This window comes from Globicephala melas, chromosome 9 (genome assembly GCF_963455315.2).
Source record: "Globicephala melas chromosome 9, mGloMel1.2, whole genome shotgun sequence".
In the NCBI taxonomy this organism is placed as follows: domain Eukaryota; kingdom Metazoa; phylum Chordata; class Mammalia; order Artiodactyla; family Delphinidae; genus Globicephala; species Globicephala melas.
In genome coordinates, this window is record NC_083322.1 from 55,173,506 (window position 1) to 55,195,659 (window position 22,154).

Below are 22,154 nucleotides of genomic sequence, written 5' to 3' on the forward strand. Positions count from 1 at the left end.
TAATGAAAATGTCAAAATATATTAGTGTTCTAGTGAATTAATGTATGAGTCTTAAGTCATTCATTTTTGCAGATTTTATACCTCATAATAGATTTCATCCTTTCACCCCTTTAAGTCTACTTATGTAAAGATCTGAAATCACAGTTATTTCTTAGCATAGGATAGGACAGGTGTGAAAGGACTTTAATTTTCAAATTCTCACTTTATATATTTATTATTTTGAGAAGTTAATGTATAGTCCTATCTGAACACCAGAAATTAACTGATATATTAGGATTCTATAAATATTTATTTTGCAAAGGATAACAGTTCTTTCCATTTACTAGGCTTTTTCCTCCTAGCTCACTGGAACTATATAAATTACTGTAAATGATATTTAAAATAGTAATGTGATGGGACTTCCCTGGTGGTCCAGTGGTTAAGAATCCGCCTTCCAATTCAGGGGACACAGGTTCGAACCCTGGTCGGGGAACCAAGATCCCACATGCCACAGGGCAGCTAAACCCGCACGTCGCAACTACTGAGCACATGAGCCACAACTACAGAGCCCATGTGCTCTGGAGCCTGCACGCTGCAACTGCTGAGCCCACGTACCACAATTAGAGAGAAGCCCATGCGCCTCAACAAAAGATCCTGCATGCTGCAACGAAGATCCCGCCTGCCCCAACTAAGACCCGACGCAGCCAAAAATAAAATAAATAAATATTTTAAAATAAATAAATAAAATAGTAATGTGACTTTCCATATATATAAAACTTCTAAAGTAACACGTGGTATCTTTTGAGGAAAGTGATATAAATATGAAACTTTTTTGAATGGGTAAACTATTTTCATTAATTATAAAATTTTAGGATATGTTCTAATGACATGATTTACCGTTCATTCCCAGAAATATCATTCTTTTCTTACTGTCTCAAGAATATAAAATGGGGACTTCCCCGGTGGTCCAGTGGTAAAGAATCCACGTTCCAATGCAGGGAATGTGGGTTCAATCCCTGGTCGGGGAACTAAAATCCTACATGCCGTGAGGCGACTAAACCTGTGCACCACAACTACAGAGCCCACGCACCCTGGAACCTGCACTCCACAGCTAGAGAAGAGAAAAAAAGAAAAAAAACCCGCACGCCACAACTAGAGAGAAGTCCGCATGCCACACCGAAAGGTCCCGCATGCCTCAGCGAAGATCCCGTGTGCCTCAGTGAAGACCCGATGCAGCCAAAAAAATAAAGAATATAAAATGATGTTTGTGAAGAGTTTCCCTATTTGTTGAAAGAACATGGATCATTTTAACCCCTTTTATCTGATAAGCAGTCTTTCCTGAAAAAGTTTTATTGGAATGCACAAGTACCTTGAACTTGGCTTTGTTTTTTGAAAATAATGTGTTCATGTTTTCCACTGCCATTTAGACAACTACTGAGCTGATTCATACCAGTGAAGAAAATGAATTTTTTGGTCGATTTGAGACTCTTACAGCTGAGTCAGCAGCTACCAAAGAGGAACTTGCCAGTTATAAAGAGAAGGCAGAAGAACTTCAAGAAGAGCTTTTGGTAAAATAAGTAACATAGCTCCAATTTCTACCTATCTTAATTTTATTTCAAAGTGTATATTCTCTTATATGAAAACAAACCCAGATCTATAACTTAACAGCTAGGAAAAAACTTTTGTAAATTTGATGAAAAGGTATTATATAATTTCGTTACTGTCATCTTTCTTGTTTGGTTTTCCTTGGAATCTTTTTTAGGGGGATGCTTTTAATCTCTAGTCTGTTAATGAAAGAGGAAAAAGGCATGTTAAAGAGTACTGTATATCCCCTGAGAACCAAAAGTAGAGGCTGATCAAATGATTTCACTTCTGTGGTAATCTGTGACTATACATATATGTGAATATAGATGAAAACTGTGAGTGTTTCTGAAATGTTTTTCCTGTTATTCTGAGGAAAATGAACATATTAGCATGAATTACACTCTCCTCTCTACCCTAAATTCTACATGTGACATTTTTAACTGAATGTTCTACTGTTCTATTCATTATGTTTTAGGTAAAAGAAACAAATATGGCATTCCTCCAGAAAGACTTAAGCCAAGTTAGGGATCAACTCAAAAAGGCAGAAGAGAAATTATCCTACTTCTTAGAAAAAGAAGATAATACCAAGGTACAAGAAAACAGAAAGTTCTGCACGTTAGAGCCACTTCCTATAGAAGTGGGTAAAAGCTCTGCATCACAGACAGATGGTACTCTCAAGGTCAACAGCAGCAATCAGACTCCACAAATTCTTGTTAGAAATGCAGGAATCCAAATTGATTTACGGAGTGAATGTTCATCAGAGGAAGTCACTGAAGTAATTAATCAGTTTACTGAAAAAATTGAGCAGATGCAAGAACTACATGCTGCTGAGATTCTGGATATGGAATCCAGACATATTTCAGAAACTGAAACCTTAAAGAGAGATCACTATGTTGCTATTCAGTTACTGACAGAGGAATGTGGTACCTTGAAGTCAGTGATACAGTGTCTGAGATCTAAAGAGGTATTTGGTTTTCATAATGTGTTTTTTCAACATTCTATGATTTTTTTCCCCAGAATTTTATGTTTTTAAAGAGACAGAGAAATTTGGGGCAATCTCTTCTTTATGATAAAATTACAATTTAAAATCTTTGCATTGTGTAGAGTCAAATAATAATGTTCCACAAAGCTCCTGTGCAGATTTAGAACCCAATGTTATCCTTCCTTAATTTATTAATGTCTCTTATTATTATGGTAATATCCATGAAGAAAAAAATTAAAGACTTACTGTAAACCATGGATATTTCATTTATTGTGAAAGGTGTGACATATTTGTTTTTTTCTTTTTTGACAGCATTACAAAAGAATAAAACTATTCATTGGATCCTGTTTTTATTAAAGCCAAAAAATGTTATCTTCTTTTTTTTTTTTTTCTGATTAGGGCTCCTCAGTTCCTGAATTAACACATTCCGATGCTTACCAAAGTAGAGAAATATGTTCCAGTGGTAAGTTATATAAATTTCTAGAATTTGTGTAGTACTTGTTTAAAAAGAGTTTGTTTCTCTTTAATAGTCAATGGTTTTCTTTATTTTAGATTCTGGATCAGACTGGGGTCAGGGAATTTATCTTACACAAAGTCAGGGATTTGACACAGCATCAGAAGGCCGAGGCGAAGAAGGTGAAAGTTCAACAGATTCATTTCCAAAGAAAATAAAGGTACTAAAAGGCAGACATCTTTTAGTAAAACTTTCTACATTGAACATAGCAGTTTATTAGAAGTTAGTATAGAAGATCTATACTATAGTAAGATCTCTCTGAAGAGAGAATTGCATAGCTAGAAGGAACCTTGGGGCTCTAGTTTTATTTCTGTATTCTGCAGATAATAAAGTACAGTATATTTAATAGATTTTTTTAAAATTTCTATTCCTAATATTTTTGTTTGCCAAAATTATTAAAGCAGTCTCAAAGACTAGAGCTTATCTCCTACATATTTCTTTTGGTCAAATTAGTGTCTAATAATTAAATCCAGGAAGAGCACATTAGGTAAATGTGGAACTTAGAGATGAGAGCTACACAAAGTCATAGGCTGTCTTCTGGGATTGGCTTACCCCTCCATAGGAAGAAGACATTCAGTAATGGTAGGCTGGTGTTTCCTTTCTGCAGTGGCTTTTCTAAATCAGTCTAACTGGGATAAAACTATGTTAAAATTTGTTTCTCTTTCCGTGTCTGACTTTGCAGTCTTTGAAAAAATGTCCTAATTCTGGCTTTTGGGTTATGGTTTCTAGGGATTACTGAGAGCTGTCCATAATGAAGGCATGCAGGTGCTCTCTCTTACTGAGTCTCCCTGTAGTGACGGAGAAGACCATTCTGTTCAGCAAGCTTCAGAATCTTGGCTAGAAGAGAGAAGAGCTTACCTCAGTACAATCTCATCTCTTAAGGATTTGATTACCAAAATGCAAATGCAAAGGGAAGCCAAGGTACTCAAAGAATATTACGCATCTAAAGAGCTTTATATGATTTTTATCGATAATAAGTCACTTTACAAAATAAATTGTTGTCTTTTATGATGTATTTTCACATGAATTTCTATATACTTTTAAATGCCCCAAGTTGCACACTTGAAAATAAATCTGTATCCTCTTAGGCTTCTAATACTAATTTTGGTTAGTAGACAGGTAGCATTTTTAGAACAGTTCTTAAACATGCTTATTTGAAAACTAACTTTTGTTTTTTATAGGTTTATGATAGTTCTCAATCTCATGAGAGCTCCTCTGACTGGCGAGGTGAACTTCTGCTTGCTCTTCAGCAGGTTTTCTTAAAGGAGCACGGTGTTTTACTAGCTGCATTTCAGACTGAGCTGACAGCTCTAGGTACTAGAGATGCAGTTGAATTATTAAACTGTTTGGAACAGAGAATACAAGAACAGGTATCAAAATGAAACTTTAACTCAAACTTTAAAACAAAGAATGCTTTTTAATAGTAATGAGAAAGTGAGCTATTGATTAGTTTTAGAGTAAGTCTGAAGGTTAAAATTTTAACAGGAACCACTAAGAATATTTAGGAGAAAAATTATTACCTTAAATGTTTTGTCTTATGTTAGAAAATAAGCAAGACTAAAAATTAATGAGCTAATCATCCAACTTGGGAAGTTAGAAAAAGAGTAACAAAATAAGTCCAAAGAAAATAGAAGGAATAAAATACCATCAGTTCTCATTATTTACAGTAGTTAGATTCCATAAAGCTGCTGTGAATGTTGAGCTATTGCCACCAGGGGAAATAAGATGGGGGGGTGGGGGTAGGCTTCTGTGAGCACCTGGTGACATTTTTGTCAACCAGTCAATACAGAATCTTGTTTTATGTGTGTTTCTGTTTAAAGACACCCTATTTACTATGTATTGTTGACTCATTAACATTGAACTCATGGCCAACAGCATTATAACTTAAACCTAAACAAAGATTTTCTAACACATGCATTTTCTCTGTAATGTATCTTTCAGCCTTCTTATGCTTAGGCATACTAGATAGTACTTCATATCTATGCTTGGGGACCATTTTAAACAGCAAAATCACCAATAAAAAGCACAAAAGTATCAAAAATACAGCACTAAATAGATGGCAAACAGGACACTTGTTTATAGTATAAGAGATGAAAGAAGGCGGCAGAGTGTCACTTTGTTCGACTTCAGCTAGGAACATGCACATGTGGCAATTTAAATTTTTTGCTGTTGTGTGCACATGTAGGAGAGTAAACTTAAGAGCACCGCAAGTATTGAATTAAGGGTTACAGATAAATTTTAATGAGTAGGCAAATTCTTAAATATGTAATTCACAAATAATGAGGCTCAACTGTAATAAGGAAAAAAGAAATTAGTGAAATGCATACGCTTGTACAGTAGAGAACATAAACACGTTTGAAAGTTGATTCTTTGAAAGGTTAATAAAATAGAAACTTTTCTGGAGAATAGGTTAAGGAAAATGATAAAGCACACTTTTTAAAAAATTAAGAATAAAAATGGGATTATAACTAAAGATATGGCTGAGATATAAAAGTAATAGAATACTATAAATAATTTTATATCAATTCAAAAACTTTGGTGAAATGGGCAGATATTTGCTTATGAAAGCTCATTCAGATCCAGCATTCCACTCCTGGGTATATATCCAAAAAAAAACACTAATTCAGAAAGATACATGCACTCCAAAGTTCATAGCAGCATTATTTACAGTTACCAAGATATGGAAGCAGCCTAAATGTCCATCAACAAATGAATAGTTAAAGGGGTGTGTGTGTGTGTGTGTGTGTGTGTGTGTGTGTGTGTGTGTGTGTGTGTGTGTGTGTGTGTGTGTGTGTGTGTGTGTGTGTGTGTGTGTGTGTATCTGTGCTCCCATTGTAAGATGATTGGAGAAACGCCCTGTCTTTTTATTAGAAAGCTAGTATAACCCTGTTACCAAAATCAGACAAAGATAATACAGGAAAGAAACTTTATGGGCCTATTTTATTCATGAACATAGATGCAGAAATCCTAAACAAAATATTAACAAGCCAAATCCACCAATGCATATTTTTTAGAGACACAATCACCGTATACTTATCCAGGGATGCAAAGGTAGCATACCATTAAGAAAAATTCTTGTGACTCATCACTTTAACAAATTAAAGGGTAAAAAACCCCAGTGATCATCTCAAGAGATACAGTGAACAAATGAATGAATGCATTTCATATTTTAAAACACCTTAAAACAAATAACAAACTAAAAATAAAAAGGAATTTCATGAACTATATAACAGGTATATCTTGCAAAAACTACAACAAGCATCATATCTGATAGTTAAATGTTAAAAACATTCCTTAACAAAGGGTTAAGTAGTTTGCTCAACCTTGTCCTAAAGATCTAGCTAGAAAAGAAAAGCAAGAGAAATTAAATAAGGGTAGGAATAGGGAAGACCCCTCATCCACTTATATAGAAAACTAAAGAGAATCTACACATGTAGATTTTTTTAATCGATAGGAAAGTTTGGTTATGTTGTTGGATGTAAGATCAAGATGTAAAAATCTTATTTCTCAACAACAAACAAAATGTAATTTTATGTATTTATTTACTTTTGGCCACGCCACACGGCATATGGGATCGTAGTTCCCGGACCAGGGATCAAACCCACACCCCCTGCAGTGGAAGCATGGAGTCTTAACTGTTGGACCACCAGATAAGTCCAAAATTTAATTTTAAAAATAATTATTTACAGTGGCATTAAATGGACAAATTCCTAAAAGTATACAAACTACTAAAACTAAGTCATGAAAAAATAGAAAATCTGAATGTATAACAAAGAGTTAAATTAGTAATTTTAAAACTTCTCACAAAGTAAAGTTCAGTATCAGACGACTTCACTAGTGAATCCTACCAAGTGTTGAAAGAAGAATTAATACCAGTTCTTCACAAACTCTTGCAAAATAAAGAAGGGAACACTTCCCAGCTCATTTTATGAGGACAATATTGTTCCGATTCTAAAGCCAGACAGAAATACCACAAGAAAATAAATCTACAGACCAAATATCTAATGAGAATAAAACAACCAGTGGAAAAATGGACAAGTGATATAGATATGTGCTCATGGAAGAAATAGAGAGTATCCAATAAATATATGAAAAGATGCTCAAATAAAATGTGCTATATAATTCATACTATGGAATACTATATAACATTGAAAATGAATGTGAATTAGAGCTGTATGTGTCAGGCAGGATGGTTCACCAACATGTTCGGTGAAAAAGGCAAATTAAACAAAAATGAATACAGTATGATGCCGTTTACATAAAGTTTTAAAACAGAACTGTATATTTTTTAGGATATGTGTGTGTATGTACAGAGTACATGAAAATAACACCAGACTTAGAATCTGGTTATTTCTTGAGCAGATGGTGCAGAGGAGGATGTATTCAGGGAGTTGTACACAGAAGACTTCAGCTGTATAAGGGCTGTTTCTTAGGCTAAGTGCATGGGTGTTTATTATATTATTCATCATGTTTTATTGTGTGTTTAAAGAATTTTGAAATAAACGTGGAAACTATTATCTAAAAAGTAGATCCCAGTGAGCAGGAAGAGAACGTTAGTAACATCTTCCCAAAATTTTAGCATGTCATTCTTCAGACTTCCTGGTTGTTAATTTTATTGTTTTTACATCTCTCTTGATTTTTTTTTTTTTTTTACAGGGTATTGAATATCGAGCAGCCATGGAATGCCTCCAGAAAGCAGATAGAAGGAGTTTGTTAGCTGAAATTCAAGCACTGCATGCTCAGATGTATGGTAAGAAAATGACTCTGAAAAGAGAACAAGAGAATGATCAACCAAGCCAAGGTATGCTATATGACAGGCTCATGTGGTGACACAAATAGGTGAAACGATTTCACTTTATTATTATTCAGTTAAAACACATTTTTTCTTAGTCACATTTTCTTCTCATTCTCACATCAGGAAGTTAATCTACATTAATTACTCCAGGGATTAAAGGGGTGTCCAGTTTGTCTTAAGAGATACACGTGTGTGTGTGTGTGTGTGTGTGTGTGTGTGTGTGTCTATATATATATGTATACACACATATATATAATTTTTTTTAATTTTTTTTTAGAGTTGAAAAATATTTGTTTACATTAGGGTTCTCTGACCAGGCAAAAACTCATTCTCAGGTTTGGGAATGAAATAAAAAATGCTCAGTTATGCTGTGCCATCTAAGCTTATTGCTGCATCTTAAAAGCAGCACTTCTTGAATTTGGGAGGAGGAGGTAGTAGTGGAGGTAAAGGGGGTTGTTGCTCAGTTGCAAGAGAAAAAATGCTGTGTGCACCAGACAGGCTGGTAAGGACATGCTTTAAAATATCAAAGGACTTTGCTTTTATCTCCTGTAGAGGTTGAAATTGGCTTCAGTTAGCTATGTGTGGAAAGAGAATGATGGTTAACTCTTACAGAATACTTTAATCCAACAGAGAGCAATTTTCTGACATATAAACAGATACATTTAATTTAAAATGAATAAGCATTGCCTTGATCAGGTTGTTTCACCCATTAAGTTCATTATCTTTCTTTGTTTTGAAGCTCTATGTGTGGATAACCTAAAAGAAAAAGAAATTCTCAATGGAAGTAACGATTTAATACCTTTTTTGTGTGTGTGAACTGTAACATACATACAAAAAATGCAAAAATATACAGTATAAAAACTATTAAAGGAATACCTGTGGAAACCTCATCCATGTCAAGTATTCCAGAATTCCCCTTCTGCTACTCTGTAGTAATATAGAACACATCTTCCTCTGTGGTACCCTGGAGGTAACCATTGTCCTGATTTTTTAACTGCCTATTTATATATTCCTAAACCACATAAGTTTAAGGTTTTTCTTGCTCTTGAACTTTATCACTCTGTATATATTTGCGTCTTGTCTCTTTCACCTCTCTATAACATTCTTCTACGTTACCACATTTATCTCTAGTTTATTCGTTTTTGTTACTGTATAGAATTCCCTTGTGTGAATATTTCACAATTTATATATCCATTCTGCGGTTGAACATTTAAGTTGTTTCTACTTTTTAGCTATTAAATTCAGTCTCTTCTACACATTGTTATGCCATGTTTCTGATGCATACATGCATGAGTCTTCTGGATACATACCCAGGAGTAGAATTGCTAGATCATAGAATACATATCATCAAATTTATTAGACAATGCCAGACTGTGTTCCGAAGTGGTCATACCAATTTGTGCACTTTCTAGCAGTACATGAAAGTTCTGTTGCTTCACATTTTTGCCAAAAGTTGATATTGTCAGCCTTTCGTTGCCAATCTGGTGGGTATGCGGTGGATTGTTGTTGTGGTTTTAATTTACATTTCTCTAATAACTGAATTGGCTTATTTGTGTTATGATTATTGGCTAGCTGGATTTTTGCTTTTGTGGTATGCTTGTTCAAATCTTTTCACTTTTCAATAGAGGAATCTTAAATTGAGCTGCAGCTGGAAATCATTAGAGATTAAAGTGAAATTTTTCATCATATCTAGTGAAGACACGTACATGTCTTTGTCCTCATTTCTGTTTAATATAAAGGTAGAAACACCTATACTTTTGCTAGTTTTGAAAGTTATACCAGTCTCACATTTGTCATTGAAAAGCTGAAGAATTTAAATATCTTTAAATATTTTAGAGAAAACAGGTATAATGAGGTTACAAATTAAATATATCCCTTATATTTAGACATAGGATTAATTGCAGATTATTTTTGGAGAATTTATTAGTATTTTACTTAACTAAATAGGACCCTGTTGAAAGCTTAGTTAGTATCACATAGATACATATTTATAAATGTAAATCCTTAGACTCTACTCTCTAAGAAATAGTTTTAAAAGTCTCACTTAGCATGAATACTCTAAAGCCAATGTAATTCCTGTCTCATGACATCAGTAATATGAATTGTAATAGGAAGTAATGAACTTTGATAAAATTTTTTAAGTTAAAAATACATTTAGGGTAGAATAGAGAAACAGAAGAACAGAGTTAAAATCACCCCTGGAATCTCCTAAATCCTAAACTAATGACTATTAAAACCCAGGAAATATGTCTCCAGACACATTTCATTGTGCATATGTACATAAGTTTATATTTTTTATAAAAATGGATCCTGATGTATATATTTCATTACATTTTTTTCATTTATTATCCTTAGGGATTTAAATATTTCACTTTGTTTTCATGGTGACAGACATGTAGCAAGGGTTCGGTATGTTTTTAAAGAAAAAACCGTGATCCAAATTGGCGTTTGGACTTCCCACTTTTGTTATAATGAAATTCCTAGGTACTGTCTGCAAAGGAGGGCTGAACAAAACAAGCAAGCAGTGCTAATCATTGTAGTCAGAGTTACGGGGTGACTCCTGCAAGTACTTTGGCTATCAAAAACCATTGGAATTTTTTAGTGTGAGCTATCAAAATTCTGAATGAACAAATATAAATTCCTATTTATAGTATTATGTGAACACCTCAAGGTTTTTTTTTAATTTCAAGTCTTGTATCCAGTAATGAATTGTTAAGTTTTTATCATCCTTATATATTTATACAAAGTTCTGAAATCTTGACAATATAGCACTATGAGGAAAATATGCATATGCATGTATTTATATAAATAGTTAACTTTGGGGGCTGTAATCTTTTCACATTTACTTTATAGTAATGTCTTAAATAACAAGTCAGTTATTATCAACAAAATGTAAGCCAAATATGAGTTGCTAGATCATATTTTAAATATTAATAATTTTTCATTTAGAACTCTTGGAATATAATATGCAGCAGAAGCAGTCTCAAATGCTGGAGATGCAAGTGGAGCTCAGCAGTGTGAAAGACAGAGCAACAGAACTTCAGGAACAACTGAGTTCTGAGAAAATGGTGGTTGCTGAACTGAAAAGTGAACTTGCACAAGCTAAACTGGAACTAGAAACAACACTCAAGGCACAGCATAAGCACCTAAAGGAATTAGAGGCATTCAGGTGTGCCAGGCTTCCTAATTATAAACCTGTATTAGTGAAGGACTTGGAGTACTTTTGTCACAGACATTGTGCATATCTTACAAAAATGTAACATTGTATATAATATTTAAATAACATAAAACTGTTACTTATAGGAAAAACTACAGTGGAAAGGAAGCACCCAAAATTTTTCCAAATGATAAACTCATGATTAGGTATTTTGGCATATTCTCTACGTGGCTTCAGTTCTGTTTGAGACTTGTTGTTGTATAAGATACATAAATTTGACCTTCATTTTACCACCAAGTAATTTGTAGTGATATTTATGATCCCAATGGAATTCATGGTTTAGTTAGCTAAAATATGCAAAATTTTTTGAAGATAATGCTTGTAAAAAGGATAAATTTGTTGGTGTAAATACTGAGATATTCTGCTTGCCAAGGACACATTACAAGTATAGTCAATTATTTTGAACTTTTTCACACACAAACAATGGTTCTTATGTTAAGTAGAAGTTAAAGGAAATTTTTATTCATATTATTTTGTAACAATAAATTGTTTACAATGGTAAATAATAACTAGTAGTTATATTACTGAAACAGTTAATTTGACTGAACCCCAGTCAAAAAATCTTTAATCTTTACATGGTTTATATTTTCCTATTAGCAGGTTTATATTTTCCTATTAGCAAGTTTATTTTTTATTATTATTATTTTTTTAATTATTTATTTTTGGCTGCATTGGGTCTTTGTTGCTGCACACAGGCTTTCTCTAGTTGCGGCGAGTGGGGGCTACTCTTCCTTGTGGTGCGCAGGCTTCTCATTGCAGTGGCTTCTCTTGTTGTGGAGCACGGGCTCTAGGCACATGGGCTTCAGTAGTTGTGGCACGTGAGCTCAGTTGTGGCTCACGGGCTCTAGAGCGCAGGCTCAGTAGTTGTGGCGTACGGGCTTAGTTGCTTCGCGGCATGTGGGATCTTCCCGGACCAGGGATCGAACCCATGTCCCCTGCATTGGCAGGCGGATTCTTAACCACTGAGTCACCAGGGAAGCGCCACCTAGTTTATAATATGCCGCCACTTTTCAGTGGAAGCTGTTCTCTGTCAATAATATACTTGGTCAAAGTAGTTTTATGAAAGTTCATTTGTCTCTGTGATTTAGGTTGGAAGTTAAAGATAAAACGGATGAAGTACATTTGCTTAATGACACATTAGCAAGTGAACAGAAAAAGTCCAGAGAGCTCCAGTGGGCTTTGGAGAAAGAGAAAGCCAAGCTGGGACGCAGTGAAGAGCGGGATAAAGAAGAACTTGAGGTATTGTTATCTTTGTCTTTAAATATCTGTGAAAAAATCCACAGTGATAGAAGAGAGACATTCCTCTTCCTATAATGTTGACCTTAGACTCATTATTAGGTATAATAAGTCGTTCACTATGTGTTGAATATTATAATGTTATCTAAAGTATTATCAGGAATTGCTAATGGTATGATCTTTTTTTGTTTTTTTGCATCCAAGGATGCATAGAAACTGTTCTGCTACAGCATGTGTTTTAGGAATTTGAATTAGTGCATATATAATTTGATAAATATGGCAGTTGTGTCTTTTTAACGCAGAAGTAGTTTAGGTTCCTGTTTTCTCCTAGGGAAGGAGAGCAGCGATACTTTTCTGGCAGCAGGAGCCCTTGCTACTATATTTTAAGACGCTTGGCTCTCTCCCAGAGAGGCACACCCGAGCCTTGCACAGCTCACAGCTCAAAGCAGGTTGTACTGCAGGCAGTGCCACTTTAACAGTTCCCCCTGGCTCGGAGCTCTTCTTCTATCCACATAATCCTGGTACTCGCTAGCTCTGTGCTAAAAGACTGTGTAGCCAGAATCCAGATTTTCTGCCCTGTTACTTTTTTGGGTTTTTTGTTTTTTTTTTTTAATGTCCACCATGGATGGTAGCCTCCAGGCACAGTGAGCTTTCTACCTAGCAAGGACATGTTATTTCCTCAGGTATTGATTACTATTTTTTTAATCATTACAAATTTTTATAGGTTTTGAGTAGTTTGTCCCTAAACCTGCTCTCCTCATAAGCCCTATTATTTTTAGTTATGTGGTATGGTATTGGAAAATTCAAAGGTTTTCAGGAACTCCCATCACATTATATCAGAAATACTTTTATTTTCTTTTTTTTAACTTTATTTATTTTCTTTTGTTTTTATTTTTGGCTGCATTGGGTCTTCGTTGCTGTGCGTGGGTTTTCTCTAGTTGCGGGGAGCAGGGGCTACTCTTCGTTGCGGTGCGTGGGCTTCTCATTGCAGTGGCCTCTCTTGTTGCAGAGCACGGGCTCTAGGTGCATGGTCTCAGTAGTTGTGGCTCGTGGGCTCTAGAGTGCAGGCTCAGTAGTTGTGGCGCACGGGCATAGTTGCTCCGCAGCATGTGGGATCTTCCAGGACCAGGGCTCAAACTCGTGTCCCCTGCATTGGCAGACAGATTCTTAACCACTGCGCCACCACGGAAGCCCAGAAATACTTTCATTTTTAAAGGTTATTAATCGTAGAAGAAATGTACTCTGCTTCATATTTCTTAACCAGATATGATTAATATTGGGAGAGAAAATATTACGTAGCTTAGCTCTATTTTGTTGATATTCTTTGATGAAAATCAACTGGCTGTCCAAATAATTACACTCTAACCACTGAAAATACAAGTTAGTAAATTGGATAATCAGTTCTTTTACCAGATACTATCAACTTAGTATTAATAAAGGCACAATTGTATACTTAATATTATTGAAAGTATTCTCCATAATATTACCATAAATTCTTAAATTCAACTTTCTCCTACAAGGATCTGAAATTTTCACTTGAGGGTCAGAAACAAAGGAATATTCAGCTAAATCAGCTTTTGGAACAACAGAAACAACAACTAAATGAATCACAGCAGAAAATAGAATCACAAAGAGTGCTACATGATGCCCAGTTATCCGAAGAACGAGGTCGAAACTTGGAGCTTCAAGTACTTCTTGAATCTGAGAAAGTTCGAATTCGGGAAATGAGCAGTACCCTGGATAGGGAACGGGAATTACATGCACAACTACAGAGCAGTGATGATAGTGGGCAGTCTCGGCCATCCTTACCCTCTGAGGACCTCCTTAAAGAGCTTCAGAAACAGCTAGAGGAGAAACACAGTCGCATAGTAGAATTGTTAAATGAGACTGAGAAATATAAACTGGATTCTTTGCAAACAAGACAGCAAATGGAAAAGGATAGGCAGGTTCACAGGAAGACATTGCAGACAGAACAAGAGGCCAACACTGAGGGACAGAAAAAAATGTATGAGCTTCAGTCCAAAGTGGAAGATCTTCAGCGCCAACTGGAAGAGAAAAGGCAACAAGTTTATAAGTTAGACCTTGAAGGGAAACGACTGCAAGGAATTATGCAGGAATTCCAAAAGCAGGAACTAGAACGAGAAGAAAAACGAGAAAGTAGAAGAATTCTGTATCAGAATCTTAATGAGGTAAATGGACATTTTGTTTTAAAATATTTTTTAAAAGAATACTGTAGCCATGTGATCATATATAATTTTGATATTGGATTAAATTATTTAAATAGCTATGTACAAATCATTTAAAAATGAAATCTATAGAAGTTTATTTGGAATAAAAACAATAACTGTGTTCCCCTAAGAAAGAATGTGATGTGCTATTTATTTTATAATGATTGCTCTTTCTTTTTCTGTCCAAAATTGCCAGCCAACCACTTGGAGTTTAACCAATGATCGAACCAGAAATTGGGTTCTTCAACAGAAAATAGGAGAGACAAAGGAATCAAGCTATCCTAAAATGATTGAAATGAATGGAGGAGGAGCTGGCTATAATCATGAATTAGAAATGATCAGACAAAAACTTCAACGTGTGGCTTCAAAACTACAGCATCTAGCCCAGAAAGCCTCCAATAGGTTAGAATTTTCTGCCTGACCTCTGGAAATGGCATTCTTAGACAAGCTGGACAGAATCTGTCCCTCACTCTTAGCTAGCCAGGGGTGGGAAATTCAAATTTTAAAGTTAATTCATGTTTACATTAGGAGGTGATATTCTTTAACAAAACTCATATACCTGGAAAAAAATATCGTTAACATCCTGACTCAGGGAAAGAGAACACTTAATGTAAAGGAGAAGTAAGAGGTGAAGCAGTGTTGCCTGATGTGTAATGTTTGTGTTAGTCAACACTGCTCCTTGAGATGATATGTTTTGACTTTTTGCCCCTTTTTTTTTTTTTTTTTTTGAAGACTACAGTTTGAAACAGCAGATGATGAAGATTTTGTTTGGGTTCAGGAAAATATTGATGGAATTGTTTTACAACTACAAAAATTAAGTGGCCAGCCAGGCGAAGAGGTAAGACTTTCTAAAAACACTTTGTATAGTATCGAGAGCAAAGATTTAATGGAAATTATATGAATCATTTGAAACTGGCACTGTATTTTCTAAAGAGTTTTAATTATATCTTTTCATTTATTTAAAATAATAATGTTTGCCTTTCCCCAATAGAAGGTAGTGAAAGTTTGAGGGGAAACAAAATTATCATTATTGAATAATTATAATTCTTATTATATTATGAAAAGTTTCTTGAAAGAATAGTCTGTCTTTTACCCTCACCACTCCATGAAACCACCCTCAGGATGCTACCAGTGTGTTGACAATTGACTAATCTGGTGAATCTTTTCAGTCCCTGACATTCTTGGCTTCTTTGTAGCATCTGACACTTTTGACCTCTTCCATTTTAAATACCCTCTCTTTCCTTTCCTTTTGTGTTAATATTCTCTCATTTCTTCCATTTCTTTCATCAGTCATCTTCATGAGTTCTTCTTATGCTCATCCATTTTTTCCCTCTAACTGAAAGCTCATTCATTCCACAGCCTGAATTCTCAGTAGACTTAATTATTGAACAAATACTTACATTGGGCACCTACTGTGTGCCAGGTACTATACTGGGTTCTGGGGCTATAGTGAACAAATCTGGTAAAAATCTCACCTTTATGGAGCTTATCTTCTTGTAGACTATGGTTCTATTCTGAAACCTTTGTCCTGTGGTCCAGGTTTATATTTTCACTTAGTTATGAGACATCTTTCCTTGGGGAAACATACCCCATAGTGACCCCTTTAGGAATCTCACAGGCACAATCCAAACTGAGCATCGTCTTCCTTTTCTCCTTCCTGTCCCAAACCCACATTTTTGGTCATGATATCATCCAGTTTAGAGAGTTGAAAGTCACCCTAGACCCTTTCCTTCATTCTTACTTGCACATCCAAGCAGTCACTAAGACCTGTGCCCTCTTCCTCCTAAGTGCCTTTAGTCATTGCCTGCATTCAGGCCTTCAGCATTTCTCACCTGGACTGTTGGCAGTAACTTCCTGATGTGTCTGCCTGACATCAGGATCTTTCTCCTCTAATTTACTCTACTTTGCGCAGTACTATCAAAGGAATCTTTCTCACACGTAAATTTTGTTTATGGCATGCTACAGCCTAAAGCCTTTCATGGCTCTTCACTACCTACATTTAGGTCTATTATCCATAAAATGAAAACAACCTTTAATCTTAACGGGTGTGTTTTAGCTCCTTAAAAGCAACACACTCACGCTCAAGCCTTTGTGCCTTTACATGTGCTCTTCCTTCTGCTTAATATGCCCTTCTTTCCTGCCTAGTAGAGTCCTACTTATTATTTAAGACACAGCTCAAGCACTATTTCTTCATGAAATCTGTTGTTCTCAGTGACTTCACATTTTATATGCATTATTTGTAAAAGTTTGTGCTTATATGACCTTTTGCCATTTTGTCTTTTAGCCTACCTTAAGGTCCCCAAGTACTTCTTGTGGCTCATTAACTGAAAGACTACTAAGACAAAATACTGAGCTGACAGGACATATCAGCCAACTGACTGAAGAAAAGAATGATTTAAGAAACATGGTTATGAAGCTGGAGGAGCAGATCAGGTGTTATCGACAGACAGGAGCTGGCAGAGATTATGTACGTCTGTTTTTATCATGGCAGCATACTAAGCATCTGATACTTAGTAGGATCACTGGAAAATTTTATAGGAATGACAGTAATAATAATAGCTATTATTTATTTATGGGGAGCCTTCTCTGCCAGATTCTGGGTTATATATGTTCAGAATCTCTTATCCACACCCTGCCTTGCACTTCAGAAAACTGAAGTCAGTAGTCAAACCAAGATATACTTATCTCCAAAGCCAAGTACTTTGCTACCTATGGACCGATTGCAGATACATGTGAAGAAGTGTTCACATGTGCATTCTGCCTGTTCTTGTCAGTTATTTATCAGTAATTGTGTTCATAACTAAAGTGGAAAATGCCATTAAATTACATATTTCAGTCTAATAAACTACTCTGGGAATTTATTTAATTTTTTTCCATTTAAAAACTACAAAATACTAAATTGCTAGCTCTGTTACCATCCAATATAAAGATAGGAAGGACCTGTAAGACCAACTGTGTGGTCAGATGCATGATAACACATCCACACAGCTTCTATAGAGACCCACTTCCCTATGTACAAGTTGGGGTTTTTTTCCCCACTTCTCCAGTGTACTTTTTCAGGCACAGGCTCAACATTTGAACCCAGATGGTCCATTTTTAAAGTCTACAAAAAAAACAAGCAAAAAAACGGAAATTCCTTGGTGGTCAGTGGGTTAGGACTCTGCACTTTCACTGTTGTGGCCTGGATTCAGCCCCTAGTCGGGTAACTAACATCCTGATAACCTTTAGTGAACCACGGCCAAAAAAAAAAGTCTCTAGACTCTTTTAGTTGAAAGCTCTACTAATCCAAACATCTTCTCTGGGGCCAGGCTTTCACACGGATTTTTAGTTGTAAAGTTAATCTACTCAGCAAGGTCATAAACTTAAAAGTTAGTGGATATTCTTTAATGTCAGTTGAGATTGGCTTTGAACTTCCCTGTCTGAGGTTGGAAAGCTGAGCATTCTATAACCCTCATAGGGATACCTTTAATATGTTTAATTCAGATTCTTCTTCAGAAACTTGTTCTTTAAAATCATGTAAGTAGGCTCTGGCCTCTGCAGTCTTCTAGGTTTTCATTCAGTGGTGGCCCCAACATTGAAGCCATCATTGCTTCAGAAAAAGAAGTCTGGAACAGAGAAAAGTTGACTCTCCAGAAATCCTTGAAACGGGCAGAAGCTGAAGTGTACAAACTAAAAGCTGAACTAAGAAATGAAGCTTTACTTCAAAATCTGAGCCCTGACTCTGAGCATGCCACTGTAAAGGTAGGAGACATCTTCCATCTAAATGTATACTAGAATTGGTCCTCTGCTTTTGCCTTATTTCATCTATCACTAACCTTAATTGTCAGACTAAAGAATTTTAGGTGGCACTCAGGCTGTGTCTCTAGGTCTCTGTACTCAGTCTGTCATTGAATGCAGATCTCTAGCTGGTCACAAAAAAATTGTGGTGAAGCATGTCCGGGTTTGGGACAAGATTAAGTTCTATTAATGGTCACAGAGGCAGCACCTTGAGCTCATGGTCCCACTTCCCACAGTCTCATCCCTAAAAGACCAACAGAAAGTTAGCTTTTCAACTCCCAACAGAAGCTCTCTACTACTGTCGATATTAGAGGATCATGCTCTGTAAGTGGTAAGCCCTCTGAATAGTCTAATGACTAATGATGAATATTGTAGTACAACTACCTTAATCAGTTAACATAAAATCCAAAAAAAAACAAGGAAAGAAAGAAAGTGTTTGGAATATTTATTCCAGCTATGGAGTGAACATAAATTTATGACTCTTAAAGGGACAGAAACCATTAACATTGAAAAAGTTAAATAGATCAGTGATGATACTAATAAAGTAGCTCTATACAATTAAAAAAACTCCGGTGATGATGCAAAGACAAAAATTTTTGCAATGAATGTGATTAATAGGAGCTAAAATCCATTCACTAAAGGGAGGCAGAAGTATAAAGGTTTAACTTTACTTTTTACCTTTGTTGATAAAGTAGAAAACAGTGATAGGGTACCTGCCATTCTACTACTGCCACTTTTTTAAAATAAAGTCTAGGTTATCTTCCCCTAGAGAACAGTTGGAATAACTTCTTAATAATGTCTTTATGTTTTTCTTTTCTTTAAACATAGAGAATTTATGGCAAATACCTGAGGGCAGAAAGTTTTCGGAAAGCTCTCATTTATCAAAAGAAATACCTGCTTCTGTTACTGGGTGGGTTCCAGGAATGTGAGGATGCCACCCTGGCTCTGCTTGCCCGAATGGGGGGACATCCGGCCTTCACGGATCTAGAGGTGATCACCAGCCGTCCAAAGGGCTTCACCAGGTTTCGGTCAGCTGTCAGAGTGTCCATGGCAATTTCGAGGTAAAATACTTGAAAGAAAATGCATTTTAATAGACTTTCTAAAGAGATTAGTTATTTTCAGTTCTCTCTCTTTTCTCTGCCCGTTGTGCTTCATATTCATATAGTATAAGACACTTGCCATCACTGAAACGTGCCTACTTCTCTCTAGGTTTTCATCCTTTAGTCAGGGATACTTTATGTTATACTATAGAGAGCCTATGAGAAGGGCCCTCCCAGAGGCAGGCAGCCAGTGATTCGGCTGGGACATCCAATCTGGGTTGTCTCTCTTTTCTTTTTTTAATTAATTTATTTATTTAGTCTCTTTTTTTTTTTTTTTTTAATCTGAATAAGTCCATGAACTAGTTCAGACATATAAATAAAAGAGATCATAAGAGAGAAAAATGTTTTTTGAAAAGTTACTTAGGCTGACATACGTTCATTTTCTTCATTACTAAAATAACCCACTCTCACAGCCCAGCTACAGAAAGCCCTGGCCTGACTCTGCATTGGACTGTGCTGTTGCTTTTGTCACTCCTGCTCTGGTAGTTCCAAGCTAGGAACTCTGGTGCTAGCTGGTTATACCCAGACACCTAGATACCTTCTCCATGCTTCTTCTCCCTTTTACTTCTGTAGGAGCCAGACAGTCTCAAAGGAAATTTTTTTTTTAAGTATTACCCAATTCCGTTATATTCAGGTTATTTACAAGTACCTCAAAAGACCACGAAGGCAGAATAAGAGGTGTGATTTATGTTTTTGTGTGCTGGGTAGCATCTGCTGGCTTTCAGCTCCTCACTGCCCTTCTAGGCCAGCCTCCATACTGCCAGGGGCTTACAGCCTGCGGATTGTGTCTCCCAGACTCCTTGCCAAATGGCGTCCTTTTTGGTTCTGTCTTGGCAGTAGCATAAGAATTAGAAGGTTGGAGAAAGCAAAGAGCTTTCCTTCCTCATCTTTTCCTTTTCCTTTTCCTTTGTCATCTTTCATTCCCTTCATCACCTTATACAGCTTGTACAGGGTTAAGTGCTGGGAGATGCATTGATAAAGAAAAAAGACATAATCCCTGCCCAAATCCCTGAAGGCAGCTCACTTTCTAGTGGGGCATACCAATATGCACATAACTTAGGAGACACTAAATGACAGATCACAGGAGTTAGCTATTAATTTCGATTTCAAGAATTCGGGAAGGCTCCATGAAAGCCAGTTGCCATTGAAGGACTTCACTTTTTCACCCTCTTTTTCTTGACCTCTTATATGTTTATTGTATTTTGACCCTCCTAAAACTGAGCCTTGAAAATAGTTGGAATTAAGAAGTCAAACCTGGTGCTCCAGAAAGCTCTTTGGGCTAGGACGGGGCAGGCAGCAACTTGCTACAGCTGGGCTGTGACACAGCCTCCCCTGTTCCTTTTGAAGCCATCACTGCTTTTCATCCCTGATTACATGGCCTCACTCCTTTTCCAGTTTTCCCTGCTCTCTCTTACTGCCAATTTAAGGGTCTTTCTGTTCTCTTTCCATCTCATCTCCCCTTTAGTCTCCATTCTTCTTCTTTTCATTTCTTCTCACCCTTTCTTTGCCCATCCAATTAACCTTTTCTGCTTTTGCTCTTCATCTGTTATTTTATTTTATTTTTTGGCGGTACGCGGGCCTCTCACTGCTGTGGCCTCTCCCGTTGCGGAGCACAGACTCCAGACGCGCAGACTCAGCAGCCATGGCTCATGGGCCCAGCCGCTCCGTGGCATATGGGATCTTCCCGGACCGGAGCACGGACCTATGGCCCCTGCATCAGCAGGCAGACCCTCAACCACTGCGCCACCAGGGAAGCCCTGCTCTTCATCTCTTTATGTCCCATGTACCTCTAAAACCAGAACCTGGTACTGGCAAAAGAAGAGACCTCTGGTGCCTCATGGGAAGCCCTGTTCTTCTGTTCCAGTCAATTTTGCCACAAACCAGGGGACATTTGCATAACCTTAGATAGGCAGTCATGTGATTATATAGAAATTTGTTCTGCATTCATATTTAAACGTATGACTTGATTTTTGTTGCAAGTGTATGTTTATACTCTTTACACTATAGATGTTCTGTGAAATTTTTTCTTGGGATCTTTTTTAGAATGAAATTTTTGGTTCGACGGTGGCATCGAGTCACAAGTTCTGGTTCCATCAATATTAACAGGGATGGCTTTGGATTGAATCCAGGTGAAGTCAAAATAGAATTTTTTCTTATGTTGATGATGCTCTAAAATTACTGCACGTGTAATACCTTCCAAATAATGTGTTCTGGGACCTGTGTTGTCCAAAGACAAAGCCCTTATAACTAACAAAGCTGGAGACCTTGCTGTTCTAAAGAGTAATAAGAGCTGATATTTATGGAGCACTTAGTTCACACTAGGCCCTGCTTTTTTCCATGTATTCTCATAATCCTATGATGTAAGTACGGTTACTATTCTTTTTACTTTACAGACGAAAAACTGAGGCATGGAAAGCATTTGTCATTTGTCCCAAATTACCCGGTAGGAAGTGGTAGAGTCAGCAGCAAACCCTGACAGTCTGGCTCCAGAGCCCACTCTTTGCACAACTGCGTTTAAGGCTCTGGTTCAAGATAGGATTGCTGTTACTCTAGTATATGAAAGTTTTGATTTGAAATTTTCACAATTTAGCAATATTCAAACAGGTTTCTGTTTTCCAGTAGGTGATATAACAGTTAAAATTCCTTCTCTCTACACTGAAACATTAGGGCTTCAACATTTCAGGCAAAAGGATGAGGTCAAAAGCTGGGGAGCACACAGAATTATAGACACACAGCATATCT

At 36.4% G+C, this 22,154-nt stretch overlaps 1 protein-coding gene across 10 annotated transcripts in view; it reads left to right on the plus strand.

Annotated features, from left to right (window-relative positions):
- AKAP9 (A-kinase anchoring protein 9) overlaps positions 1–22,154 on the plus strand; it is a 144,712-nt gene that overhangs the window by 119,462 nt on the left and 3,096 nt on the right. For 4 of the 10 annotated variants that reach the window (XM_060304571.1, XM_060304572.1, XM_060304577.1 and 1 more), the window contains 17 exons: positions 1,407–1,547; positions 2,039–2,527; positions 2,945–3,008; positions 3,098–3,219; positions 3,789–3,980; positions 4,241–4,429; positions 6,640–6,709; positions 7,714–7,860; positions 10,804–11,023; positions 12,160–12,310; positions 13,828–14,496; positions 14,732–14,937; positions 15,268–15,373; positions 16,820–17,002; positions 18,076–18,276; positions 19,141–19,373; positions 21,456–21,541. In XM_060304571.1, the coding sequence (XP_060160554.1) occupies positions 1,407–1,547; positions 2,039–2,527; positions 2,945–3,008; positions 3,098–3,219; positions 3,789–3,980; positions 4,241–4,429; positions 6,640–6,709; positions 7,714–7,860; positions 10,804–11,023; positions 12,160–12,310; positions 13,828–14,496; positions 14,732–14,937; positions 15,268–15,373; positions 16,820–17,002; positions 18,076–18,276; positions 19,141–19,373; positions 21,456–21,541 (3,469 nt within the window). The remainder of the gene's footprint in view (positions 1–1,406; positions 1,548–2,038; positions 2,528–2,944; positions 3,009–3,097; positions 3,220–3,788; positions 3,981–4,240; positions 4,430–6,639; positions 6,710–7,713; positions 7,861–10,803; positions 11,024–12,159; positions 12,311–13,827; positions 14,497–14,731; positions 14,938–15,267; positions 15,374–16,819; positions 17,003–18,075; positions 18,277–19,140; positions 19,374–21,455; positions 21,542–22,154) is intronic. The other 6 variants (XM_060304574.2, XM_060304575.2, XM_030857308.3 and 3 more) reach the window with 3 other exon arrangements.